Source organism: Balaenoptera borealis (assembly GCF_965194805.1).
Source record: "Balaenoptera borealis genome assembly, chromosome: 16".
In the NCBI taxonomy this organism is placed as follows: Eukaryota; Metazoa; Chordata; class Mammalia; order Artiodactyla; family Balaenopteridae; genus Balaenoptera; species Balaenoptera borealis.
This window is the reverse complement of record NC_138872.1, coordinates 15,920,303-15,943,510: the sequence shown is the minus strand read 5'-3', so window position 1 is coordinate 15,943,510 and position 23,208 is coordinate 15,920,303. Positions and strand designations below refer to the sequence as shown.

Genomic DNA, 23,208 nt, shown 5'->3' with positions numbered 1-23,208 from the left:
GGGACCTCTTCACCTGGGAACCATTTTCTACACAGTGAGATTTGACTTTTTAAAAAATCCTCTTTCAGAGAGAGGGCTAGTGTTTTACTGGAAAGAGAACCAGAAACCTGATTTTTGTCTTGGCTGTGTGCCTGCCTCACTGGGTGACCTTGGGTTACACACACACACACACACACACACACACACACACACACACACACACTGGGGCTTCAATCTCACACACATGCATACATTCACACAAATACACACACACACCAATTTGGGGGCGAAAAAGGGTTGGACAAGATGATTTCTAGGTGCTCCAAGTGAAAAACTTAAGAATTTGAAGAAACCCGCTGGGAAAAAAAAATAGGGACCTTTAATAATCTCTAATATTCCATGAAGTTATCTATTCTGACTTACATGAAACCAGAGCAAGTCACCAGCAACCAACAATAATAACCAAGGCATCTGAACCATGACGTGGAGCATGACTTTGAAGAAAAACCCAGCTGGCCCTGCCACTGATGCACCTTGCCTCTTGAGACCCAAGTGGCCTGTTGGAACTTCAGGAGCGTCCTTGAACGTCAAGTGAGGGGTGGGGGAGCCAGCTCACCGAGGCAGGTGGGGCTCCCTCCCCAAGTCCCCATGCTAGCCGGACTTCCTCGCCCAGATTTTGCTCCAGAGGAGGCCACTGGGTTAGGAGAGCCCCTCCACCGCTCCTCACCTTGCCTTGTCCAGAATAATAGTACAACCTCCCTCAGCTGCATCACGGGGGAAGTTAAGCCTCTGAACCTCAGTTATTTTTTCTGTAAAATGGTGATTCTGTAAAATGGCTCTGCAGTAACCATCTTTACTCCATCCCCATCTCCAGGTCAACAGCAAGACCGGTCTGTCAGGGGTCAGCCTCACATAGCCCCATTCATTCACTCAGCCAACACTTTCTTCTGGAGAACCTTCTCCCTTTCTCCCCACCTGCCTCCTGCTCCAGCAGAAAGACATGAGCACCCATCACCCACTGTTCCATTCAAGGCTTATCAGATAACGGGCTGACCAGATAAGGGTCCCTGCAGGCAGAGAGTCTTAAGCAGGGCCCATGAACTCCCTAAAACTGTGGACAAAAATTTTTGGATGGTGCCTATGTGTATTTTTTGGAGAACTTGTCCATATTTTCATCAAGTTCTCAAAAGTGTCCATGAAACCATTTTGCTCCTCCCCACCACACACACCCCTTTCCCTTTCATCCCCTCATTGAATTAAAATACTCTCAGATTTTCAGCTTACAAAACACTTTTAACTTTACCTTTATGTCTGAGGTACTGTCATCCCATTTTACAGATCGGGATATGGAGGCTAGGGGTGGTATGACTTGCTCAAGGTCATGGCTAATACGGAGAGAAGTAAGACTGGAACCTCATTCCAACTCCCAATCTGGCACTCTTTGGGGAACTCTCACCCAAGCCCTCTAGGTACCCCACCTGTTGGTGGCTTCGCTTCCTCACCGCAGAACCAGATCTGAAGCCCTTCTGTTTCCTCTGCCTGGTCCCAGGGCCCCCAAGAGCTGTTTTCCCTACATTTCCCCGCCCCTTGGGCTCTGGCTGGGGTTGCGCGCAGGCCTGGGAGCCTGAGGTTCGGGCCGCTGTATGGTAGCCCGGTTCAGCCCACCTAGAAGGGCTACTCCAGGCACAAGAGCACCCGGGCTCAGGGGCACACTCCGGAGGGCGCGCAGGTGTAGAGTCGGTGCCGCCCTACGCCTCCCTCGGGGAACCGCCGGGAAGAACCGAGAGGAAAGGCCGTCACCCGACCGGTTCCCTCGCGGTCCGCCCCAGTCCTTAAAGGACTGGGGGAAGAGGAGAGACAAACAGGGGCGCTCAAGGCCTTGGGCGCAGGGCGGGGGTCTTGGGCAGGGAGTCTCTGGATGCAGCCAAGACAAAGATGGAGCGGTAAGGTTGCGCGCCACCTCCAATGGCGGGGGGCGCGTCGGAGCCCCGGGGGTGAGGTGGCCAAAGCCCCGGGGTTTGAGGAGTGGGCACATACAGGAAGCTCGGGGAGGGTGGCGGGTCGGATCCAGGGACAAGACCGGGAGCATTCAGTAGGCGCAGGTGAGTAGGGAGAGCTAAGTCCAGGCGACCCAAAGGGCCCACTTGCGGAAAAGGGGTGAATGCAGATGATCTAGGGGTCCCTGGGGGCGGCTGGAGGCGAGGAGACCCCACATCCTAGAGATCTGAGGTCCCGTGGGTGGGAAAGAAGACCCCGGGGGCGCATCCCCGAGCGTGCTTGGGATTGGGGGTGGGGAGGAAAGCGTGGCCACCTCTTAGGGCGCACCGGGTCGGGGAGGGGGCCTCGGGATCTGGCTCCCGGGACGCCCCCCGGGGATCGGGGGCGGGCCACGCGCTTACCCGCGTCCTCGTCGTCGAAGGAGTTCATGCACGGGAAGTAGATGGCGAGCGCCTCGAAGGAGGCGGACAGGCTGAGGCGGCTCTGCGAGCGCTCCATGCCCGCACCGGCGCCGGGCGCCTCGGCCGCGGCGGCGGCGGCCGGCTTGGGCAGCTTGGCCGCCCCATTCTTGACGCGGAGTACGGCGCGCGGCGTGGTGGCGGCGGCCCGAGGCCGGGCCGGGGCTCCGCGGCGGGGCTGGCGGGCGCGGCAGGGCCGGAGGGCGGGCCGGGAGCTGGCGGCCCGCGGACCCGAGGCGCGCTGTTCTCCCGGCGGCGGCTGTGACGGCGGTGGCGGCGGGGGCAGCGGTGTCGGCGGCGGCGGCGGCGGCGGCGGCGGCGGCGGCGGCGGCGGCGGCGGCGGCGGCGGCGGCGGCGGCGGCGGCGGCGGCGGCTGTGGCGGCGCAGCTCTATCTGGCCCGCGGCGCCCCTCGCCGGACGCGAGGGGCGGGCTCGAGCCGCCGCCGCAGCCAATCGGCACCGCCCGAGGGAGGGGGCGCCGCGCGCGGGGCGTGGGAGCCGGAGGGCGCGGGCGGGGCCCCTGCTCGCCGCCCAGGCCGCCAGGTGTGCGCGCCCCAAGGGCGGAGCGCGCAGGGCTGCTGCGCTCCCAGTCCAGGGGCCGCGCCCCCCACGTTGTCCCCTCCCCCACACTCAGCCCCCATACTCGCCCCGGATCCAGGCGTCCAGTCCCCGACTGAGACCGGCCTCCCCCCGGGACACAGACGCGCTGGAAAGCGACACAGTTACAGTGACCGGCACTCGAGATCCTCAGATTCACACATGAACCCGCAGAGGAGCACAAACAGGCACCCACAAGAGTGCATTCACTCTACAATGTACACCACGGACACCCTCAGACTCTTACACACCCAGAGAGATCCACCCAGACTCACTCACTCATAGAGACCCTTGGGGTAACCAATCCACAGACCCCCTTAGACTCCAGACATCCGAGACCCGCACAGGTAGGTACATCAACAGACACACACAGACTCACAACCAGAGACCTGCAGACACACTCAGAGCGACAAACAGGGACACCCTTAACCACACAGGGAGACCCTCAGAGCCCACACGAACCCACAGAGAAGTTCAGGTGGGCACACATACCCTCGTGAACCCACACTCCTCACAGAATTCACACACAGACACTCATACTCAGTGATACACTCTCAGACCTGCACACAGAGACACCAGTGCCCCTCCTAACGTTGACCCCCCCTCAGCACCCATTCACATACACCCAGAAATACCCTGACAAATCCTGTCAGACTCACACACAGTCACCCTCAGACCCAGACCCTCAAAGAAGAGAGACACTCAGACACACCTCAGTGGGCACACACAGGTTCACACCCAGACACAGCCCCAGAGACTTAGTCATTCCTGGTGATGGATACATTCTGATGCACAGACACCCTCAGACTCATACAGGGACACAGATACACTCCACCAGACTCACACATTCACCCAGACACTCCCACATATAAACCCCCAGGGACTCACACACACACACACACACACACACACACACACACACACACACACACACAGGCTCAGACATGCAGAGCCCCGTAGGTGAACACAATCACAATCGGAAACCCGCACTCCATTCCCTGGCCTTGACCCAAGACCTCGGTCCCCACCTAGTCAGGCCCAGATGTCTAATTTCTCCCAGCTGCTTCCACATCTGCTTCCTGAAGCAGCCTGCTGAGATGGCAAGAGCACAGAGTTTTGATCCAGACTGTGGCGCTATCCTTGCATGTGGTCTAAGGCAAAGTCCTTTACCTCATCTGCCAGTTTCCTCATCTGTACAAGGGGAATGCAAACCCTCCCTTTTGGATGGTTGTGAGGATTAAGTAAGATAACACGTGTGTTAGCTTTCAGTTGTTGTGTAACAAAGAGGCTTAAAAAAAAAACATTTATTAGTTTACCATTCTCTAGGTCAAAAGTCTGAACAGGCTCAACTGGGTTCTTTGCTTAGGGCCTCACGAGATATCGGCCAGATTCCAAGCTCATTCAGGTTGTTGGCAGTATTCAGTTCCCTGTGGCTGTAGGACTGAGGCCCCTATTTCCTTTCTGGCCATTGGCCGGAAGTCACTCTCAGTTCCTAGAAGCGACTCTCTGGTCCTTGCACATGGCCTCCTCCATCTTCGAGGTCATTATTAGGATGTCAGACACTTCTCATCCTTAGAATCGCTCTAACTTCCCTTCTGCTTACTGGACTGAGAAAACTCTCTGCTTTTAAAGTGCTCATGTGATTAGATTAAGTCTACATGAAAATATACATACATACATATATATATAGCTTGACACTTATAAGAGATATATATGATACGTATATGACATATCATGTATATATCATTTACAAGATATATATGTATATGTACTTTATAGTGCATGTGTGTTCATGTGTGTGCACCTGCAAGTGTGTGTGTGTGCGTGTGTGTGTGTGTATCTTACCCAGCCCGAGGGGATCTAGGAAGACTTCTTTGGAGAGGTGACATTTTAGCTGAAAATGGCACCTGCTATGTGCCTGGCACTGTTCTTGGCCCTGGTGATATATATACACCAGCAAATGAAATAAAGTCACTGCCCTCACATTTGCATTTTTAAATCATCTCTGGGGCTGCTCTGTGAGGAAAGGATTGGAGTGATTTAGAGGGTTGCTTCCCTCCTCCTCTTCAGATAAATCCTGATTTGAACCAAAAAGACACTGATTGTTTTTAAAATGTGAATGGCAGGGGAAGCTGAGAAAGAATGTCCCGTGGGAAGGTGAAGTGGAGGAGGAGGGGGAACCAAGGCCAGATGGAAGGCTGTGGGCCTTGGGGGGACGGCAACAAGGGCCAAGGCTGAGGAGAGGGCAGGAAGGGCTGAGCCTGAGAAAGTTCCTAAGATAACTCAGGCAGGATTAAGAGACAGGCTGGATGGGTGGGGATGGGGAAGGAAAAGGGGAACAGAGGCACTGCCAAGGTTTGCCGCATCAAGAGAAAACAGCACATATGGATGGAACTCCTCCTCTTCAGCATCTCTCCTCTAAGATGAAGCACAGAGGGAAGTGGCCCCAAAACTTTGCATGTGTAGCAAGACCCAGGTGAGTGCCTTTCTAGAAGTAAAAGGTAGCTGGAATGTAGCTAAACCCAAGAGAGCCCTGGTTGCTCCTTTGTCAGCGAGAAAAAGACTGATCCTGTTCGTGTTCTGCTTGTTGGGGTAGGGGCGTGTGAGTGTGTGTGTGTGTGTGTGTAAAACATCTCTGTGTGTATGTCTCTGAATAGATGGGCACTCCTGCATATCTGTGTCCTTGTCTGTGAATGACCTTGTCTCTAAACATGTCCTTGCAAGATGCATGTCCTTGTGTTAAGTGAATCCAGACTGGCTTTAAATACAACATGCCTCCTGGTCTTTGTATGCACTGGTGTGTGTGTGTGTGTGTGTGTGTGTGTGTGTGTGTGTGTGTGTGTGTGAGAGAGAGAGAGAGACAGAGACAGAGACAGAGAGACAGAGAAAGACGAAGACAGAGACACAAGAGAGCACTTATCCATTCTCTGTGTGCATGAGCCATGTGTCCCAATCTTTGTGTGGGTCTGTATCTGCTTGAGTGGGTATGTGCTGGTGTCTCCTATTAATAGTGTGTCCTTCTCAGTGTCTGCCTTACCACTTAGTGTATCAGTGTCTACATGTGTGTGTATGTAACTGGGCTGTGTTGGTTATATTTAGGTATCAATGTCAGATTTCTGTTCTTGTCCACATGTGTGTGTATCTGGCTCCCTACATCCTGGTCAGTGTGAATTTATCCTTGACTGTGTGTGAATGCTGCTGTGTGTGGACTTTTCTATGTGGACTGACAGCTTGAGAGGGGACTCATATTTTCTTGGGTTCATCTTTGCCTTTAAGTAGTTAATACATGACTGAGCTGATGGGGATAGACATATTAAGATCTTTTAGTAACTCCAAGTCCCCGAGCCAACTATCTAACCATCCTAACCATTACTTCATGCTTCCATCCATCCATTCAACCATCCATCCATCCATGCATCCAACTATCCACCTACACACCCGTTCATCTCAATTGTACTAACATTTACTAGCTATATAGTTATCTCTCTTAGACAGATTACTTAATTTCTCTGTGTCTCTGTTCTCTCATCTATAAAATGCGGATGATACCTGATGGGGCTGGGAGTGGGGAAGTGGGGGAGTTAAGTGAGATACTGCATATAAAACACTTAGCACATTGCATAGTGCATAGTAAGTGTTTTCTATATTAACTATTATCATCATCATTGTGGCAGACAGTATATTTCAGCAAATTCTCATCAGCACTTTACTAAGGACCAGGCCTCAGCTAGAAGCTGGGTGGGAGGGTCCTAATATAGCAGAGGCCATTAAGTGCCTCTGCCACCACTTTCTTGTGTAAACTTGGATAAAGCCTATGCCTGCTCTGGACCCATGGAATGGATAAAGCACCCTTGCCCCACCTCCCTTATGGAGATTCTGAGTGTACCTGCCCTTTAAAAACTGCAAAGAGCTATGCACAGTTATGGAGCACGCCAGGGGATCCCCTAAAGCCTCAGAATGGCAGGGCCCAGTCCTGGGTCATCTTGAGGGTCAGGCAGAGCTGACACAAGGCCAGGACCCACTGTCACTGCAGGGCTCAATCCACTGCTTCCTGTCACTTCCTTCCTATCACTACCAGCCTCTGTTTTCCCTCTGGGGAGGAATCTGATGTGCTCTCATGGCAGGAAACAAGCATGTGAGGGAACAGGGAGCGAAGTGGGGCAGGAACATACCTTCCTCTTGTCCACCAAGGGCATCTTCACTTACTATTTGGTGAGGGACCTTATGCTTAAAAGAAAAAGAAATAAAGGAACTGGGTAAGGGAGGTGATTTCTGCCCCAATAAACCACCCCATTGGACAAGAGACAGAGAAAGAAGGAAACAAAGGGTAGAAAGAGTCAGAGATTAGAAAAGAGGGACATAATAACAGAGAGACACAAGAGGCAGAGAACAAAAGAGAGGGAGAGAGATCGTTAGAGATAGGAAGACAGAAGGAATTAAGTCAGGCTTTATTGCACACCTGGTTTGGGCCGCCTCTGTTTCAAGGGTTGCTATACTTCCTGAGTCATCCTCAGCCAACACACACACACACACACACACACACACACACACACACACACACACACACACAGCAGGGGGTGGAGGAGGAGGCAGGGGTCTTGAGGTAGGGGCAGATTCTTGCCATAAGAAACCTCCTGTGTGACCTTAGGCAAGGCTAAGACACAATTTGGGTCTCAGTTTTCTCATTTGGAAAATGAGCCCACAAACCTCATTCAGTGGCTTCAAGGCTAAATGGGATAATCCTGTAAAAGAGTTTTAGAAATAATGGAGAAAAAAATAGAAAAGAACCTTTGGAACTAGACAAGCTGATTTTTACAGTTCATAAGGAAAAACAAACATGTAAAAATTGTCAGGAAATGTGGAGTTGGGGAGAGTAGGGAAGATTAATGAGAGACAATAAGCTCTATCAGATAGTAAAACATTATAAAACTACAGTAAGTTTTTTAAAGGCTAAAAAAAAAAAAGATGAATTTCCTCAATATATAAAGAGCTCTTACAAAACAATATGGAAAGGCCATTGCTCCAATAGGAAATGGAGAAAGGACTTGAACAGACAGTTCACAGATATATAAATATAATCTGTAAATGACATAAATAGCAAAATGTTATTCAGTATCTCTCACAATTAAGGGAATGTCAATTAAAATAAAAGTGAACCATCATTTTTGACTTAGTCTAACAAAGAAGAAACTGCTTGACAATAAACTGTATGGAAGTGGGAGCAGGGAAATAGACACAGACACACACTGTCGGTGGGAGTATATATTAATTGATGGAAACTCTTTGGAGATTAATTTGTTGGTATCTATTCACATCTACAAATCATTTAATTTAGAAATTCACCATTTTACTCAGCAATTCCACTTCTATGAATTTATTCTACAGATTTACCTGCATATATGCACATGTATAATATGTATAAGAATGTTTGTTGCAGCATTGTTATAACAGCAAGAGACTGGAAACAAGCTATAGGCCCATTAAATAAATTATGGTACATCCATACAGGGAATTCTACAGTCATTTTAAAGAACAATGTAGGTCTCCATATGCACTGATATCCTAGATATACAATTAAATAAAAAAGCAAAATCTGAATAGTGTATATAATATGATCCCATCTGTGTGTATATACATATGTGTATATATATGCATATATGCATATACATATATATTCATATTTAAATATTTATCTTTGAATAGACATGCAAATTTCAGGAGCAATATACAAGAAGCTATTAACTATGGTTTCCTCTGGGAAATAAGAAAACTTTCAGGTGGGAGTCAGTATATTTTGCTTTATGCCCTTCTCTATGGTGTAGATTATTTTTTACCATGAGCATGTATTTTTTTTTTTTAGCATGTATTTTTCTGAATAAAAAAATTTAAATACATTTTTCACCTAATAAGGTGTGAGTATCAACACTTTGTAAGTAGTTGAAGTGTCAGTGTGTTACTTGGGCCAGGGTTACACACTAACTCCCTGTTAACTCTGAGTCCAGCAACATGGATTAAGTGGGAGCATGTGTCAATATCCAGTCTCCTGGGAGTGAGGAAGTAGCCTAAGCTGCCCAAAACAACCACCTGCCATTTCACAAGCCATCATCTGCTCTCCCAAGCCAAGGGAGGCCCTGTCTGGGTGTAAACAGTGGACTCTTCTTTCCAGGACCCAGAACCTTTTCCTACTGTACCCCTTCTCCCACCAGGCAACCTTGACATCTGAAGCTCTCCTTTGATGGCACCCAGATCAAAAGGAGGAGCCAGCTGGGATCTAGCAGCCTAGAGCAAGGTTAAGATTTGCTCTGTCAAAAGTTCCTGGTGTGACCCTGGGGAAGCCAGTCTCTCTCTCCGGGCCTCAAGTGTCAAAAGGGGAGTGGCATAGGATGACCACTAAATGCCCTCCCAGCTCTGACATCTTTTTGAGTCCAAGTTGGTTTGGATGTTCTTTCCACTTCTGTGAGTAACTCCCTCGGGTTGGATAGTCAGGAGTTCGAAACTGAGCTCTGGAAGTAACTAGCCTCTGAAAGTCACTAGCTGTGTAACATCGAGCAAGTTGTTTCACCTCTCTGAGCTTTAGTTTGCTCATCTGTAAATCAGGGAAACTAATAATATACCTCATAGGATAGTTGGCAAATAGTAGTAGCTCAATAAATATTACCCATCATCTAAAGAAGATGTGGTACATATATACAATGGAATATTACTCAGCCATAAAAAAGAATGAAATAATGACATTTGCAGCAACATGGATGGACCTAGAGATTATCATACTAAGTGAAGTAAGTCAGAAGGAGAAAGACAAATACCATATGATATCACTTATATGTGGAATCTAAAATATGACACAAATGAACTTATCTACAAAACAGAAACAGACTCACACAGAGACATAGAGAACAGACTTGTGGTTGCCAAGGGGGAGGAGGGGTGCAGGAGGGATGGACTGGGAGTTTGGGATTAGCAGATGCAAACTATTATATATAGAATGGATAAACAACAAAGTCCTACTGTGTAGCACAGGGAACTATATTCAATATCCTGTGATAAACCATAATGGAAAAGAATATAAAAAAGAATGTATGTATATGTATAACTGAATCACTTTGCTGTACAGCAGGAATTACCCAACATTGTAAATCCACTTCACTTTAATAAAAAAATATTAGCCATCATCAATTTTCTTCTCCTTCTTCCCCTTCTTCTCCTTCTTCTTCACCAGTCTCACTTAGACCTGTCCCTCTCAGAAGCAGCCCCAGTTAAGGGCCTTTCCCACCTTGCCTCCCACTCTGCACCCAACAGCTCTCCTGAGCCAGAAAGGAATCAGTCAGCATAAAACCTAGCACTTGCTGCTGAATTCATGTGAAATCACGGGTTAATGCGTGGCCCCTGTCCAAATCACCCGTGAGTATTATTATTAACTAACAAAGGCTGAGCATCCAAGATGGTCAGGAAAGGCAGGTGGACAGAAAAGATTTGGGGATGGGACCTCTTGGAATTCATCTGAGCTTCATTTGCAATATATTTTCCAAGAGTGATCTCTTCCTTCAAGATGCTGTAACAAGCTCTTAAGATTAAGGGAAAGTGGGCATAAAGAAAACCTTTGGTGCCAAACAAATTATGCTACATGGGTCAGCTCTGACTTCACCTCCATGTCCAATGGTCCCTACTGAGAAGTAGCTGGATATTCCTCCATCCTCCCATACCCATCCTATCCTGATACCAGGAGAGTGGACTCTCTCCCACTGTTGTGCCATGTGCCCTTCTTTAACCATGGCATTCAAGTCCTCTTGGTCCTCTACTTCCCCATCTTCAAAAAAGGGGCAGTTTCCAAACTGCTTTCCCATCCATGATTTTACTTCATCCTGTAGCAGTTATTACTGAATAAATAAGTACATAAGAGGGACTTCCCTGGTGGCAGATGCAAACTATTATATATAGAATGGATAAACAACAAAGTCCTACTGTATAGCACAGGGAACTATATTATATAGTTCCTACATAGTTCCTATATAGTTCCTATATAATATAGTTCCTATATAATATAGAACTATATTATATAGTTATAAGAACTATATTCTTAACAGTGGTTAAGAATCTGCCTGCCAATGCAGGGGACACAGGTTCGATACCTGGTCCGGGAAGATCCCACATGACACAGAGCAACTAAGCCTGTGTGCCACAACTACTGAGCTCACGCACCACAACTACTGAAGCCTGCGCGCCTAGAGCCCGTGCTCTGCAGCAAGAGAAGCCACCGCAATGAGAAGCCCGCGCACTACAACGAAGAGTAGCCCCTGCTCGCAGCAACTAGAGAAAGCCCATGCACAGCAAAGAAGACCCAACACAGTCAAAAAATAAATTAAAAAAATACTTTATTAAAAAAAAATAAGTACATGAGGCATAGCAGGAGTGAGAGTCCATTCACTTGGGATCAGAGTAACATTGGCTCCGTAGCATGAGTTGCAAAGTGTTCTCTCCTCCTCTGTTTGCAGCGTTTCCCATGTTCTTGGACATTCGTGTTAATGGAATCATATATTATTTAATTTTGTTTCTAATTTATTTTTCTCATCATCGTGGATGTGAGATTCATCCATATTGTTGCACATAATTCTAATTCATTCTCTTTTATTGCTATATAGTACTCCATTATATGACTACACCACAATTTATTTGTTTATTCTACTAATTGATGGATATTTGGGTTGATTCCAGTTTATGACTACAGTCGGCCCTCTGTTTCCACAGTTTCTGCATCGTTTGTGGCTGTTCTTCACGGAGTTGTTCATAATATTCTAAGTTAGATACAGCAGATTCCTACATTGTGTGGAACCCGCGGATACGGAGGAATGACTGTACTACATCGTTTAAATAAGGGACTTGAGCATCCATGGATTTTGGTATCCACAGGGGTCCAGGAACCAATCCCCCTTGAATACCAAGAAATGACTGTATTATAAATGAACTACTTTATGAACTACTATGATGAACATTTTTGTACATTTTTTGGTGAATAATATATGCACCCATCTGTCTTGGATATATACCTACAAGTCAAATTACTGAGATATAGTGTGGTCATGTGTTTATTTTTAATGGGTACTTCTAAACCGTTTCCAAAGTAGTTATACCAATTTACACTCTTATCAGCAATAGATGAGTTCCAGTTGCTCTATATCCTTACCAACACTTTGTATTATTCATCTTTTTAAATTTTACTTATTCTTGTGGCTTTGTAGTGAGTTTCAGTTTTCATATTTACATCTACGGTGCATTTTACATTGTTTTAATGTATAAAACAAGGTAAAGAGTCAAGGTTTATTTTTTTTCCACATAAAGATCCAACTGATCTAATAGCATTTATTGAAAATACCATCTTTTCCCCACTGTGGCCCTTTTGTCATCAATCATGGATTATATGGGTGTGTTTTTTGGATATAAATGACTAACATTTTGATGAACTTCTTTCCAGACCTCTCATTATGCAGAAAAACTCATTCGCTTTTAAATAAACAAGATCAGGTTTTGTCACCTCTTATAAATTATTCATTATTACGTGGATATAGTTTAGTATCAACAAATATGCATAGTGCTCCACCATGGGGATGTCTCTATGTCCCTATAATTTAATCATTCCTTTGTTGATGACAATTAGGCTGTATCTAACTTAGAATATTATAAACAATTCTGTGAAGTGCATCCGCACATATATCTCATTGCGCTGTTGGCCTATTAATTCCTTAGAATCTATTTGTAGAAGTGGCAAAGTAAATTCAAGGAGTATATACGTGTTACATATTGACACTGACTAAAACTGCCCATCTGAAACGTTGTATCCCCCACTAGTGTGTAAGATATCCTGGCAGGGACTCCCCTGGTGGTCCAGTGGCTAAGACTCTCCTCCAGTGCAGGGGGTCCGGGTTCAATCCCTGATCAGGGAACTAGATCCCACATGCCACAACTAAGTGTTCGCATGCTGAAACTAAAAGATCCCACACGCCACAATGAAGATCCTGCGTGCCACAACTAAGACCCCGCGCAGCCAAATAAATAAATAAATAAATATTTTTAAAACAAAGATTTCATGGTAGAATTTGCAGTAACATGGATGGACCTAAAGACTATCATACTCAGTGAAGTAAATCAGAAATAGAAAGACAAATACCATATGATATCACTTACATGTGGAATCTAAAATATGATACAGGGGCTTCCCTGGTGGCGCAGTGGTTGAGAATCTGCCTGCCAATGCAGGGGACACGGGTTCGAGCCCTGGTCTGGGAAGATCCCACATGCCGCAGAGCAACTAGGCCCGTGAGCCACAACTACTGAGCCTGCGAGTCTGGAGCCTGTGCTCTGCAACAAGAGAGGCCACTATAGTGAGAGGCCCGCGCACTGCGATGAAGAGTGGCCCCTGCTTGCCGCAACTAGAGAAAGCCCTCGCACAGAAACGAAGACCCAACACAGCCAAAAATAAATAAATAAAGAAATTAATTAAAAAAAAAAAAAAAAAAGCCAGTGGACATGACTCATACTATTCCCAAATAGCTGAAAGGCACTTCTTAAAAAAAAAAAAAAAAAAAAAAAACCATAATGGAAAAGAATATGAACAAGAATCTATCTATTTACCTATCTGAATCACTTTGCTGTACATGAGAAACAACACTGTAAATCAACTATACTTCAATAAAAAAAAAAAAAGATTTCATGGCAGAATTAAAAAGTATCTCATCCCCCAGACCCTGACCTTCCCAAGACTACGTTTTCCCCCCTCTTAGCTCAGGTTACCATCTTGATAAAACAGAGTAACTAGTTGAGGCAAAGTCTTCTCAGAGTTCACAGAGTCCATACGATTTCTGTAACTTTTTCTTATAGGCACTGCTAGACTGTGCTTCCCAGCCTCCTTTGTAATTAGAAGGAGCCCGTGTGACAGATCTGAATAATGGAATATAGAAGGAAGTGATAGATGTCACTTACAAGCCTGTCCCATAAAACCCTGGAGCTTTTGCCATCTCCCAGCTGAATGGAGAGTGTTCAAAACTTAGAGGAGGGCAGAGCCAGCAGAAGTTAACTGGGTGACTAAATGACTACACAGAGCAGAGCACGCACACACCACATGCAAATTAGACTGCAATATCAGCAAGAAATAAAACTTTATTGTCTGAAGTCACTGAGATTTTCGACTTCTTTGTTGCAGCCATTAGTCTATCCTGGCTAATATATTCACTACTGAGTCTTGTACTTGAGTTGTGAGGAGAAATTAAGTTGGGGCCAAAAGAACCTTGTCGGGGCCATGGGCCATGTGGGGCGAGGAAAGCCAGATTTCCCAGAGAAGCAAGAGGGTGAAAAAAAGCTCTGTAGAGATGAACAGAGAAAATCAAGCTGTGGAAATAGGGAAAGGACAAACTTGGTGCCTTGATTTTTTCAGTTCTCAATTTCATTTCTTCATGAGATTGTCTGAAACATACATGTTGGGTTGCCTACCCGAATCCATCTTCCTGCCCCTTCCTCTGTTTTTATCTGGGTAATTCACCCTCCACTACACAGCCATTCCTCCTGCCAGTGTTTAGTTTATGCATATGACTCAATTCTGACCAACGTGATGTGAGTGAAACTTTGGGGACAAGCAGCTCCTTGGAAAGCTTCCCTCACTGTTAAAAAATAAACACATTAGAGAGAAACACTGCCTTTTCCATTGCTGGGCATATACTTATTGCAACCAGGAGGGAAGCTAAATTAGGACAAACCTGAAAAATTGGATGGCAGAGCAGGTAAAAGAAAGAACCCAGATCCTTAATGATGTCATTGAGCCACTGAATTAACCAACCTTGGAGCTGCCCTACTTAGGTGGCTTAGTGTAATTGTTAGCATGTACATTTCATTACTGTTTAATACATATTGCTTTGAGCTTTCTGATTTTGTTTTCAGTCACCAAAAATCATCCCAGCAGATACACTCACCTGACTATATTTTGTGCCAGTGAGTCTTTGACATTGTCTGGCATCCCTTCAATTAAACCCACTCCTTGTCTTGTTTCTTGAAACCAAGTAACCCCAGACTCAGCCAGAGCTTCTCCAGGACACCTCTAAATGTGGATTTTAATGGCAGGTGTCTTTGTTTCTGATTCAGGGAAGAAAGGTGCAGGAAGGAGGGAGGAAAGTGGATGCAGGTTTCTCCTGGACCGTGGGAGAAACATGTGGGGGATGAGGAAGGTAATGATAGCCATCTCCCCAGCCCTGTATCTCTGAACCGGGCTGACTCACTCACACATCACAGAGCCCTTGGATAGTAAATATTTACTGCACACTTCCTTTGAGTCAGGCACTGCTCTAGGTCTCAGGAAGAGCAGACAACAATGCCCAAACAGACAAAAAATTTCTGTCCTCATGAAGATGATATTCTGGTGGGGAGAAACAGAAAATGAAGAAGAGAAATAAGTAAAAAACTGTGTATAGTGTTTAGATGGTCGGAAGTGATGTTGAAAAAAAAAGTATATAAAGTAGAGAAGGAGAATTGAGAGTGTCTGGAGAAGGATTTATAACGTTATGCAGGATGGCCAGGGAAGCTTCATGAGAAGGTGACATTTGAGCAAAGATCTGAAGGGGTAACTGATGCAGATAACCAGAGAGTGTTAGAGGCAGAGGAAACAGCAAGTGCAAAGGCCCTGAGGTGGGAGTATGCCTGGTGTGTTGGGAAAAAGGAAAGGAGGCCAGTGTGGCTGGTGTGGATACATGAAGGGGGAAGGTGGTACAACATGCACTCAGAGAGGCAATCATGGAGACGAGTGGGAAGATGGTATAGGCCTTCTTGATTTGTGCAGTAGTCATAAGCCACAAATATTACTATTTTGTTACTATTCCTTAAATTGACTTCTTGTTTAGATACATTTATTTGAGATGAAAATTTTACACTACTACTATAGATGAAGAACCAGTATCACTTGCCATAAATAGAAGGTGACCGAATAAATAAATAGGACAAAACTGAAACAATATTAAATTATAGGGAGATACTGCAGCTTGCAGAAGGCTTGAGTCTGAAGTCAGCAATCTCTCTGATAAAAGGCTGATTAACACTCTAGAGAAGTGATAAGATACAGTAGCACTGAATGAAGACTTTCTCAGTGAAATGGAGATGATCTAAAATCATCTGTTCCTCTAGGTAGGGTGACCAACAGTTCTGGTTTCCCTAGGATTAAGGGGTTTCCCAGGATGTACTTTCATAATTGGGACAGTTCTGGATAAACCAGGATGATTGGTCATCCTACCACTGGGGGTCCCCATCCCACTCTTTAGCCTCAGACCATCTTGCTTAGGCTTGGTTTCTCTAGGTTGTCCTTCGTAGTGGGCTGACTCTAAGATGACCGTTGCCTCCTGGATTCGTATCCAGACACAGGGCACCCACGAATACCCTTGAGAGATGGTGCAACCTGTGACTTGCTTCTAACCAGTAAAAATTGGCCAAAGTGATGGCCCATCACTCCTGTAATTAGATTATGTAAGATGGTGACTTCCACATCCTTGACATACGCTCTCTCTTGCCTTCTCAGCTTGCACGCTTGAAGCAAGTAGCCATGCTGGGGAGGCCCAAGGGAAGCTCTGGCCGACAGCCAGCTAGGAACTAAGACCCTCAGTCCAAAAGCCCAGAGGAACCTAATGTTGCCAAAAACCATGTGAGCTCAGAGGCAGATTCTTCCCCTTTCGAGCCTTCAGATAAGACCCCAGCCCTGGCTGACACCTTGATTGCAGCCTCGTGAGAGACCCTGAAGCAGAGGATGCAGTGAGCCCTGTCCTGACTCTTGACCCACAGAAACTATAAGACAAGAAATGTTTGCATGTGCATTTTCAAGACTGTTTGTGGTAATTTGATATTTAACAATACAGAAGTTCCTCCCTTATATGCAATTTCAGTTACCTGTAGTCAACTGTAGGTCCAAGAATATTAAATGGAAAATTCCAGAAATAAACTATTCATAGTTTTTAATTGCATGCCATTCTGAGTAGTGTGATGAAATCTCATGCTGTCCCACTCTGGACATGAATCATCCCTTTGTCCAGTTTATGCCACCTGTCCTGGTTATCAGATCGACGGTCACAATGTTGTAGTACTTGTGTGCAAGTGACCCTTATTTTACTTAATAATGGCCCCAAAGCGCAAGAGTAGTGATGCTGGCAATTCGGATATGCCAAAGAGATGCCATAAAGTACTTCCTTTAATGGAAAGGTGAAAGGTCTTGACTTTATAAGGAAAGGAAAAAAACATATACTGAAGTTGCTAAGATCTACAGTAAGAATGACTCTTCTATCCATGAAATTGTGAAGAAGGAAAAACAAATGTATGCTAGAGACTTCCCTGGCGGTCCAGTGGCTAAGACTCTGTACTTCCACTGCCGGGGGAACAGGTTCGATCCCTGGTCGGGGAACTAAGATCCCACATGCCACAGGGAAGAAATGTGTGCTAGTTTTGCTGTCACATCTCAAACTGCAATTTGTGGCCACAGTGCATGATAAGTGCTTCATTATGATGGAAAAGACATGAAATTTGTACAATATTTTGAGAGAGAGAGAGACCACATTCACATAACTTTTATTACAGTATACTGTTGTAATTGTTCTATTTTATGATTAGTAATTGTTGTTAATCTCTTACTGTGCCTAATTTATAAATGAAACTTTATCATATGTATGTACGTATAGGAAAAATTATATACAGGGTTTGGTACTTGCGCAATTTTAGGCATCCGTTGGGGGTCTTGGAATGTATCCCCCACGGATAAGGGGGAACAAATGTACCTACTAAGACATTCTTTCCATCCCAGTGCTGACCATTTTCTTGGCTCATGTACGCACCCTGTAGACCTGAGGCTATGGCATCTGACCCTCAAGGAACCCTGCCCTACTTCCCCCTGGCTTCACCCAGCTGAGACTGACAGTGGCTCAGGGTCCACTTGGTGGACAGAGTTCAATATCCACACTTGGGGGATCATTACTCCCAGCCTGGCAAACAGGAGAGTGATGGAAAATCAAGGCCTGGAGTTGTTGGGGTCCAGCCACTGGGAGTCTGGAGCCTGCAGGAAGTAGCGTTCCAGCCGCTGGGCTGGAGTTGGGGACGAGACTCTGCATCTTGAACACCTCCCTTCCAGCCAAGCCCCCAAACTGCAGAGTCTGGATACGTCACCACCGCAAGGCCCTCTGTTCTCTAGACCTTTCTTCTCACCCTCCCTGCTTCTGACTTTCTTGCCCATCTCCTGGTGTCCCATACTGATAGCTTTCTGCCTGATTCTCTTCTCGGACTAGTTCCTTCCATTTAACAAATCATCTGCATAGCCTGCTCACTTTTCAAATCAAAATAAGTAAATTTTCTTATGAAATAATTTTTGCACATTTTAGGAAATTTAGGGAAAAACTAAGCACAAAGGAAAAATGGAAAATCCTCTTAATCAAACCACCCAGAGATTGCCACTTTTAAACCTGACATGTTTTCTTCCTTTTTTTTTTTTTTTTTCATGTAAGTGCATTTCAAAGGTCTCACACCCTAAGTAGTTTCATGGCCTGTGTTTTGCGTTTTTCCCACTTAGCTTTCTATCATAAACATTTTCCCACAGCAATAAATACCTCTATGTCACTATTTTAAATTATTGAATAACATTCCATATTATTTAACTCATCCTTACTGTTTTTTACGCTCATGTTAATATTTAAAGAAATACTCTCCCAGGAATTCCCTGATGGTCCAGTAGTTAGGACTCTGTGCCCTCACTGCCAGGGGCCCGGGTTTGGGTTCGATCCCACAAGCTGCGCAGTGTGGCCAAAGAAAGAAATACTCTCCCAGTTAAATTGCTGACACATCCATAGTGGGTTCACTAGAAGTGAAAACACTGGGTCAAAAGGATGCATGTTTTCAAGGCCTTTAATAACTATTGACAAATCTCCCCTAACAATTTTAGAACACTCTTTACTCTCTCCAGGAGCCGATACACTATTCCCCATTCTTTAAAACTAGCTCCTGTGATTTTTTTGTTGTTTGCCATCACAATGCCATGATTTCACAGCTCCCACCACCACCAGACACCCACTCACTCGGATGTGTCAAATGTATAAACTTAGACAATCCACCCTCAAAACATTTATTTACATGTATGTGTATCCACAAACAATATATAATATTGCTTTGGGAGGGCATTTTTAAAACCTCATGTAAATTCTATTGTGTTATGTATTTTATTCTATTGTCCCTTTTTGTTCAACCAATACTGTTTTTGAGATTACTGTTGACTCTATGTTATGTAACTACTGTTTAATTTTTGTCTTCATCTTTTATAAATTCATTTTCAGACTGTTGTGTCTGCCATCACTTTGCTATTATAAGCTATGCTGTGGTGGATATCTTTATACCTATCTCTTTGTCTTTGCTAGAGTGCCTAAGCAGAGGGGGGATTGCTGGGTGGTAGGGCTGGCAGTGTCTTCCAAATTTACTTGACTGTGAGCCATGATAAGAAATACATTTTATATCATAATCTGGTAAGGTTCCCCCCACACACATACAAGTAAAACAAAAGTTTCATGAAATAATACTTATCCATATCATGACAAAAGCATTCTGATGTGTTTTATTCTATTTAAGTCAACTTTCTTTTTTAATGTTGATCACAACCTACTAAACAGATTATTTAACATATTAATGGGCCGTGACTCACAATTTGAAAAATAATAGATTAAAATGTATTTGGTTCCGCTACATACTTTGAAATTACTCTTCAGAATGGCTATGCTAATTTACAAGGCATTAGGTTCTTTTTTCTCTACATCCTACTCAACACTTGAAATTAACTTTTTTTTTTTTTGGGGGGCCAGTCTGATGAATGTAAAGCAGTGTGTCATTGTTGTTTTAATTTTTCTTTCTCTGATTACTAATAAATTGAGTTTCTCTTCATATGTTTATTTACTATGTAACTTCTTCAGAAAGTGAGTTTGCCTATTTTTCTATTGGGTTGCTAGATTTTTTTTTTTTGGCTGCGTTGAGTATTCGTTGCTGCGAGCAGGCTTTCTCTAGTCGGGGTGAGCGGGGGCTACTCTTGTTGCAGAGCATGGGGTCTAGGCGCGCAGGCTTCAGTAGTTGCGGCATGTGGGCTCAGTAGTTGTGGCTTGCAGGCTCTAGAGTGCAGGCTCAGTAGTTGTGGCACACAGGCTTAGTTGCCCTGGAGCATGTGGGATCTTCCCGGACCAGGGCTCGAACCCGTGTCCCCTGCATTGGCAGGTGGATTCTTAACCACTGAGCCACCAGGGAAGTCTCCGGGTTGCTAGATTTTTTTTCTTGCTGACTTACCACTGAGTTTCTTGTACAGCTTAGATTTTAATTCTTTATTGATTTTGTTGCAAATATGCTGCAAATACCTTTTCCCAATCTGTTAATGATTTGTTAACTTTGTCTGTGATGTCATTTATTGAACAGAAATCCATCAATCATTTTCTTGATGGTGTTTTATTTAAGAAATGCTTTCTTCACTCCATATCCTAATGATTTACCTTTCAATTTTTTATAGCTGCTTAAACCATCTAAGGTTTGTCCTTATGTGGTGTGAGATAGTACATAATTTTATTTATTCCATACAGTGGATTCACTTTCCCCAACACCATTAAAATAATCCACCCTTTTCCCACTGATTTCTGTTGCCACCTCTATCACATACCAAATATCCATATACATGAGTCAGTTTCTGGATTCTTTTCTTCTGTTCCATTGGTCTAGCATTAATAGCACACTTTGAAAAATTAGACTTTATGCTTTAATGTCTGGTGGGGTAAGTTTCCCACCTTTGCTTTTATTTTTGAGACGACTTGTCTTAGCTACTTGTGGAAACTTATTCTTCCACGCAAATTTTCGAATTGGCTTATCCAATTCCTCTCCCCCAAATATTAGTGAGAATTACATAAATTGACACCATTACAATGCTATGCCTTTCCTTCCACAAACGTAGTATATTTCTCCATTTATCCAAGAGGTAAAAATCTCCTTTAGTACATTCTCTCTGGCATGCTTGGCCAAATTAATTTCTAGATAATTCATTTTCTTTTTTTCTCTTTTTCTTTTTCTAAAAAAAATTCTCCAGTTTAATAGATGGGAATGGTATCTTCTTTCAGGACAGCCAAGTTTTTCTATATACTTCCCTTTATGACCGTGTTTCCTGGATCACCTCGTTGGCAGGGTGAAAGATCTCAGAGACCCAGGGCCCTGCGAGAACCAAGCTAAACCAGTAACGCACTAGTGAAATGGGAAGTTGCCAAGAGTATCAATCTACAGAAGGTGCCAAGCATCCTTGGGGCTCTAAAACAACTCTAGATATGAAATGAGATGGAGAGAATTATAATGACCTGAATTCCTCTCAGGGGTATCACTATACCTATTTGAAGGTGATACTTTCAAAAACTACTTGGGGTGTTGGGGGAGAGAGGAGATGCTTTGGACTATTAAACTGCCTTCTAAGGAAGATGGGTCTGCTTAACTGCAGGGAGCTAGTTTCATTAAGCAGATGTGCAAGTTCTAGGACAGAGCGGACTTGCTTGTTGCCACAAGGAGTCTTCCTTCTCAGCTCTTCCTTCATGCATGACCCAGCCTCTCTTCTAAACAAACATTGAGCAAACATTTTTTTTTTTTTTTAACGGAATTCACGTTCTTTTATTTATTTATTTATGACTGTGTCGAGTCTTCGTCTCTGTGTGAGGGCTTTCTCTAGCTGCGGCAAGTGGGGACCACTCCTCATCGCGGTGCGCGGGCCTCTCACCATCGCGGCCTCTCTTGTTGCGGAGCACAGGCTCCAGATGCGCAGGCTCAGTAATTGTGGCTCACGGGCCCAGTTGCTCCGTGGCATGCGGGATCTTCCCAGACCAGGGCTCGAACCCGTGTCCCCTGCATTGGCAGGCAGATTCTCAACCACTGCGCCACCAGGGAAGCCCTGAGCAAACATTTTAAAGGAAAAAACAGACACTGAATTATCAGTTGCTCTGGGCACCTACACATTACAGGCTGGCAAGGGGTGGGGAAAAGGAATAGTCAGATATCCCGGGATCCTAGCAAGCACGAAACAGAAGCCTGAGCAGAGAAGAACCAGGAGATTAGGTAGACCACCCAGATGGAAACTTAGGAACAGGGACCAAGGCCAAAGCCTTCTTACAGGGACTGCAGCCCGTGCAGGATGGAACAGAGATCTCTTGAATTGAATAGTGGCCCTGTTGTTGAAACACCAGCATATTCCCCGAGAGAAAAAAATGGCAAAAGACCCGACCAGGCAAATTTCCAAATGAAGAAAAACAAATGGCTAATATAAAAAAAGAAAATGTTCAACTTCACTAGAAAGCAAAACAACAATAAGGGATTTTTCCCATCTGATTGGCAAGGTTTCTGTTTTCTTTTTCCTTCTACTTGCTTTTTGTTCTTTCTTACTCTCTTTCTTTTTTAATGCTGATACTCACTGTTGAGAGAGTAGGGAAAGGGCACTCTCACACACAGCTGGTAGTTCTGTGAATTGGCACAGCTTATCTGGAGGGCAATTTGGCAGACTGTATTAAAAACCCTACAGACAGCACTCTTTTTGATCCAGCACTTCTACTTCTAGGAATTTTTCCTACGGAAATAATTAGAAATGAACACAAAAATGAATAAGAGCAGCTTAGCATTTACTGGGTGTTCACTCTGTGCCAGACAATATGCTAAGAACTTTACACTTTACTCATTTAGCCTTTGCAGCAACATACGATGAGTACTATTGTGTCCATTTTCAGGTGGGGAAACTGAGGCTCAAAGAGCTGTAGTAAGTTGCACAAGTTCAAGCAACTGGTAAGTGACAGGCTGGGGGCTCGAACCCTGATTTCTAACTCCAAAAGCCATGCTCTGAGCCACCTTGCTATACCACCCTCTGGAAAACTGTGTATAAAAATGATGCTCTGGGGCTTCCCTGGTGGCGCAGTGGTTGAGAATCTGCCTGCTAATGCAGGGGACACGGGTTCAAGCCCTGGTCTGGGAAGATCCCACATGCCGCGGAGCAACTGGGCCCGTGAGCCACAACTGCTGAGCCTGCGCGTCTGGAGCCTGTGCCCCGCAACGGGAGGGGCCACGATAGTGAGAGGCCCGGGCACCGCGATGAAGAGTGGCCCCCGCACCACGATGAAGAGTGGCCCCCACT

The 23,208-nt window shown here is 45.0% G+C and overlaps 1 protein-coding gene and 1 long non-coding RNA gene across 5 annotated transcripts in view; one reads left to right on the top strand and one right to left on the bottom strand.

The window, feature by feature from the left end:
• The window catches only part of RIMS4 (regulating synaptic membrane exocytosis 4), a 143,695-nt gene extending 140,913 nt beyond the window's left edge, over positions 1-2,782 (bottom strand). For 2 of the 4 annotated variants that reach the window (XM_082361809.1, XM_082361808.1), the window contains exon 1: positions 2,379-2,782. In XM_082361809.1, coding sequence (XP_082217935.1) covers positions 2,379-2,475 — 97 coding nt within the window. In that variant the 5' untranslated portion in view covers positions 2,476-2,782. The remainder of the gene's footprint in view (positions 1-2,378) is intronic. The other 2 variants (XM_082361807.1, XM_082361806.1) reach the window with 2 other exon arrangements.
• Positions 201-19,230, top strand: LOC309614098. Its single transcript, XR_014236018.1, has 2 exons — positions 201-1,922; positions 11,778-19,230. It is a non-coding gene; the product is annotated as an uncharacterized lncRNA (long non-coding RNA).
• The last annotated feature ends 3,978 nt before the right edge of the window (positions 19,231-23,208 follow it).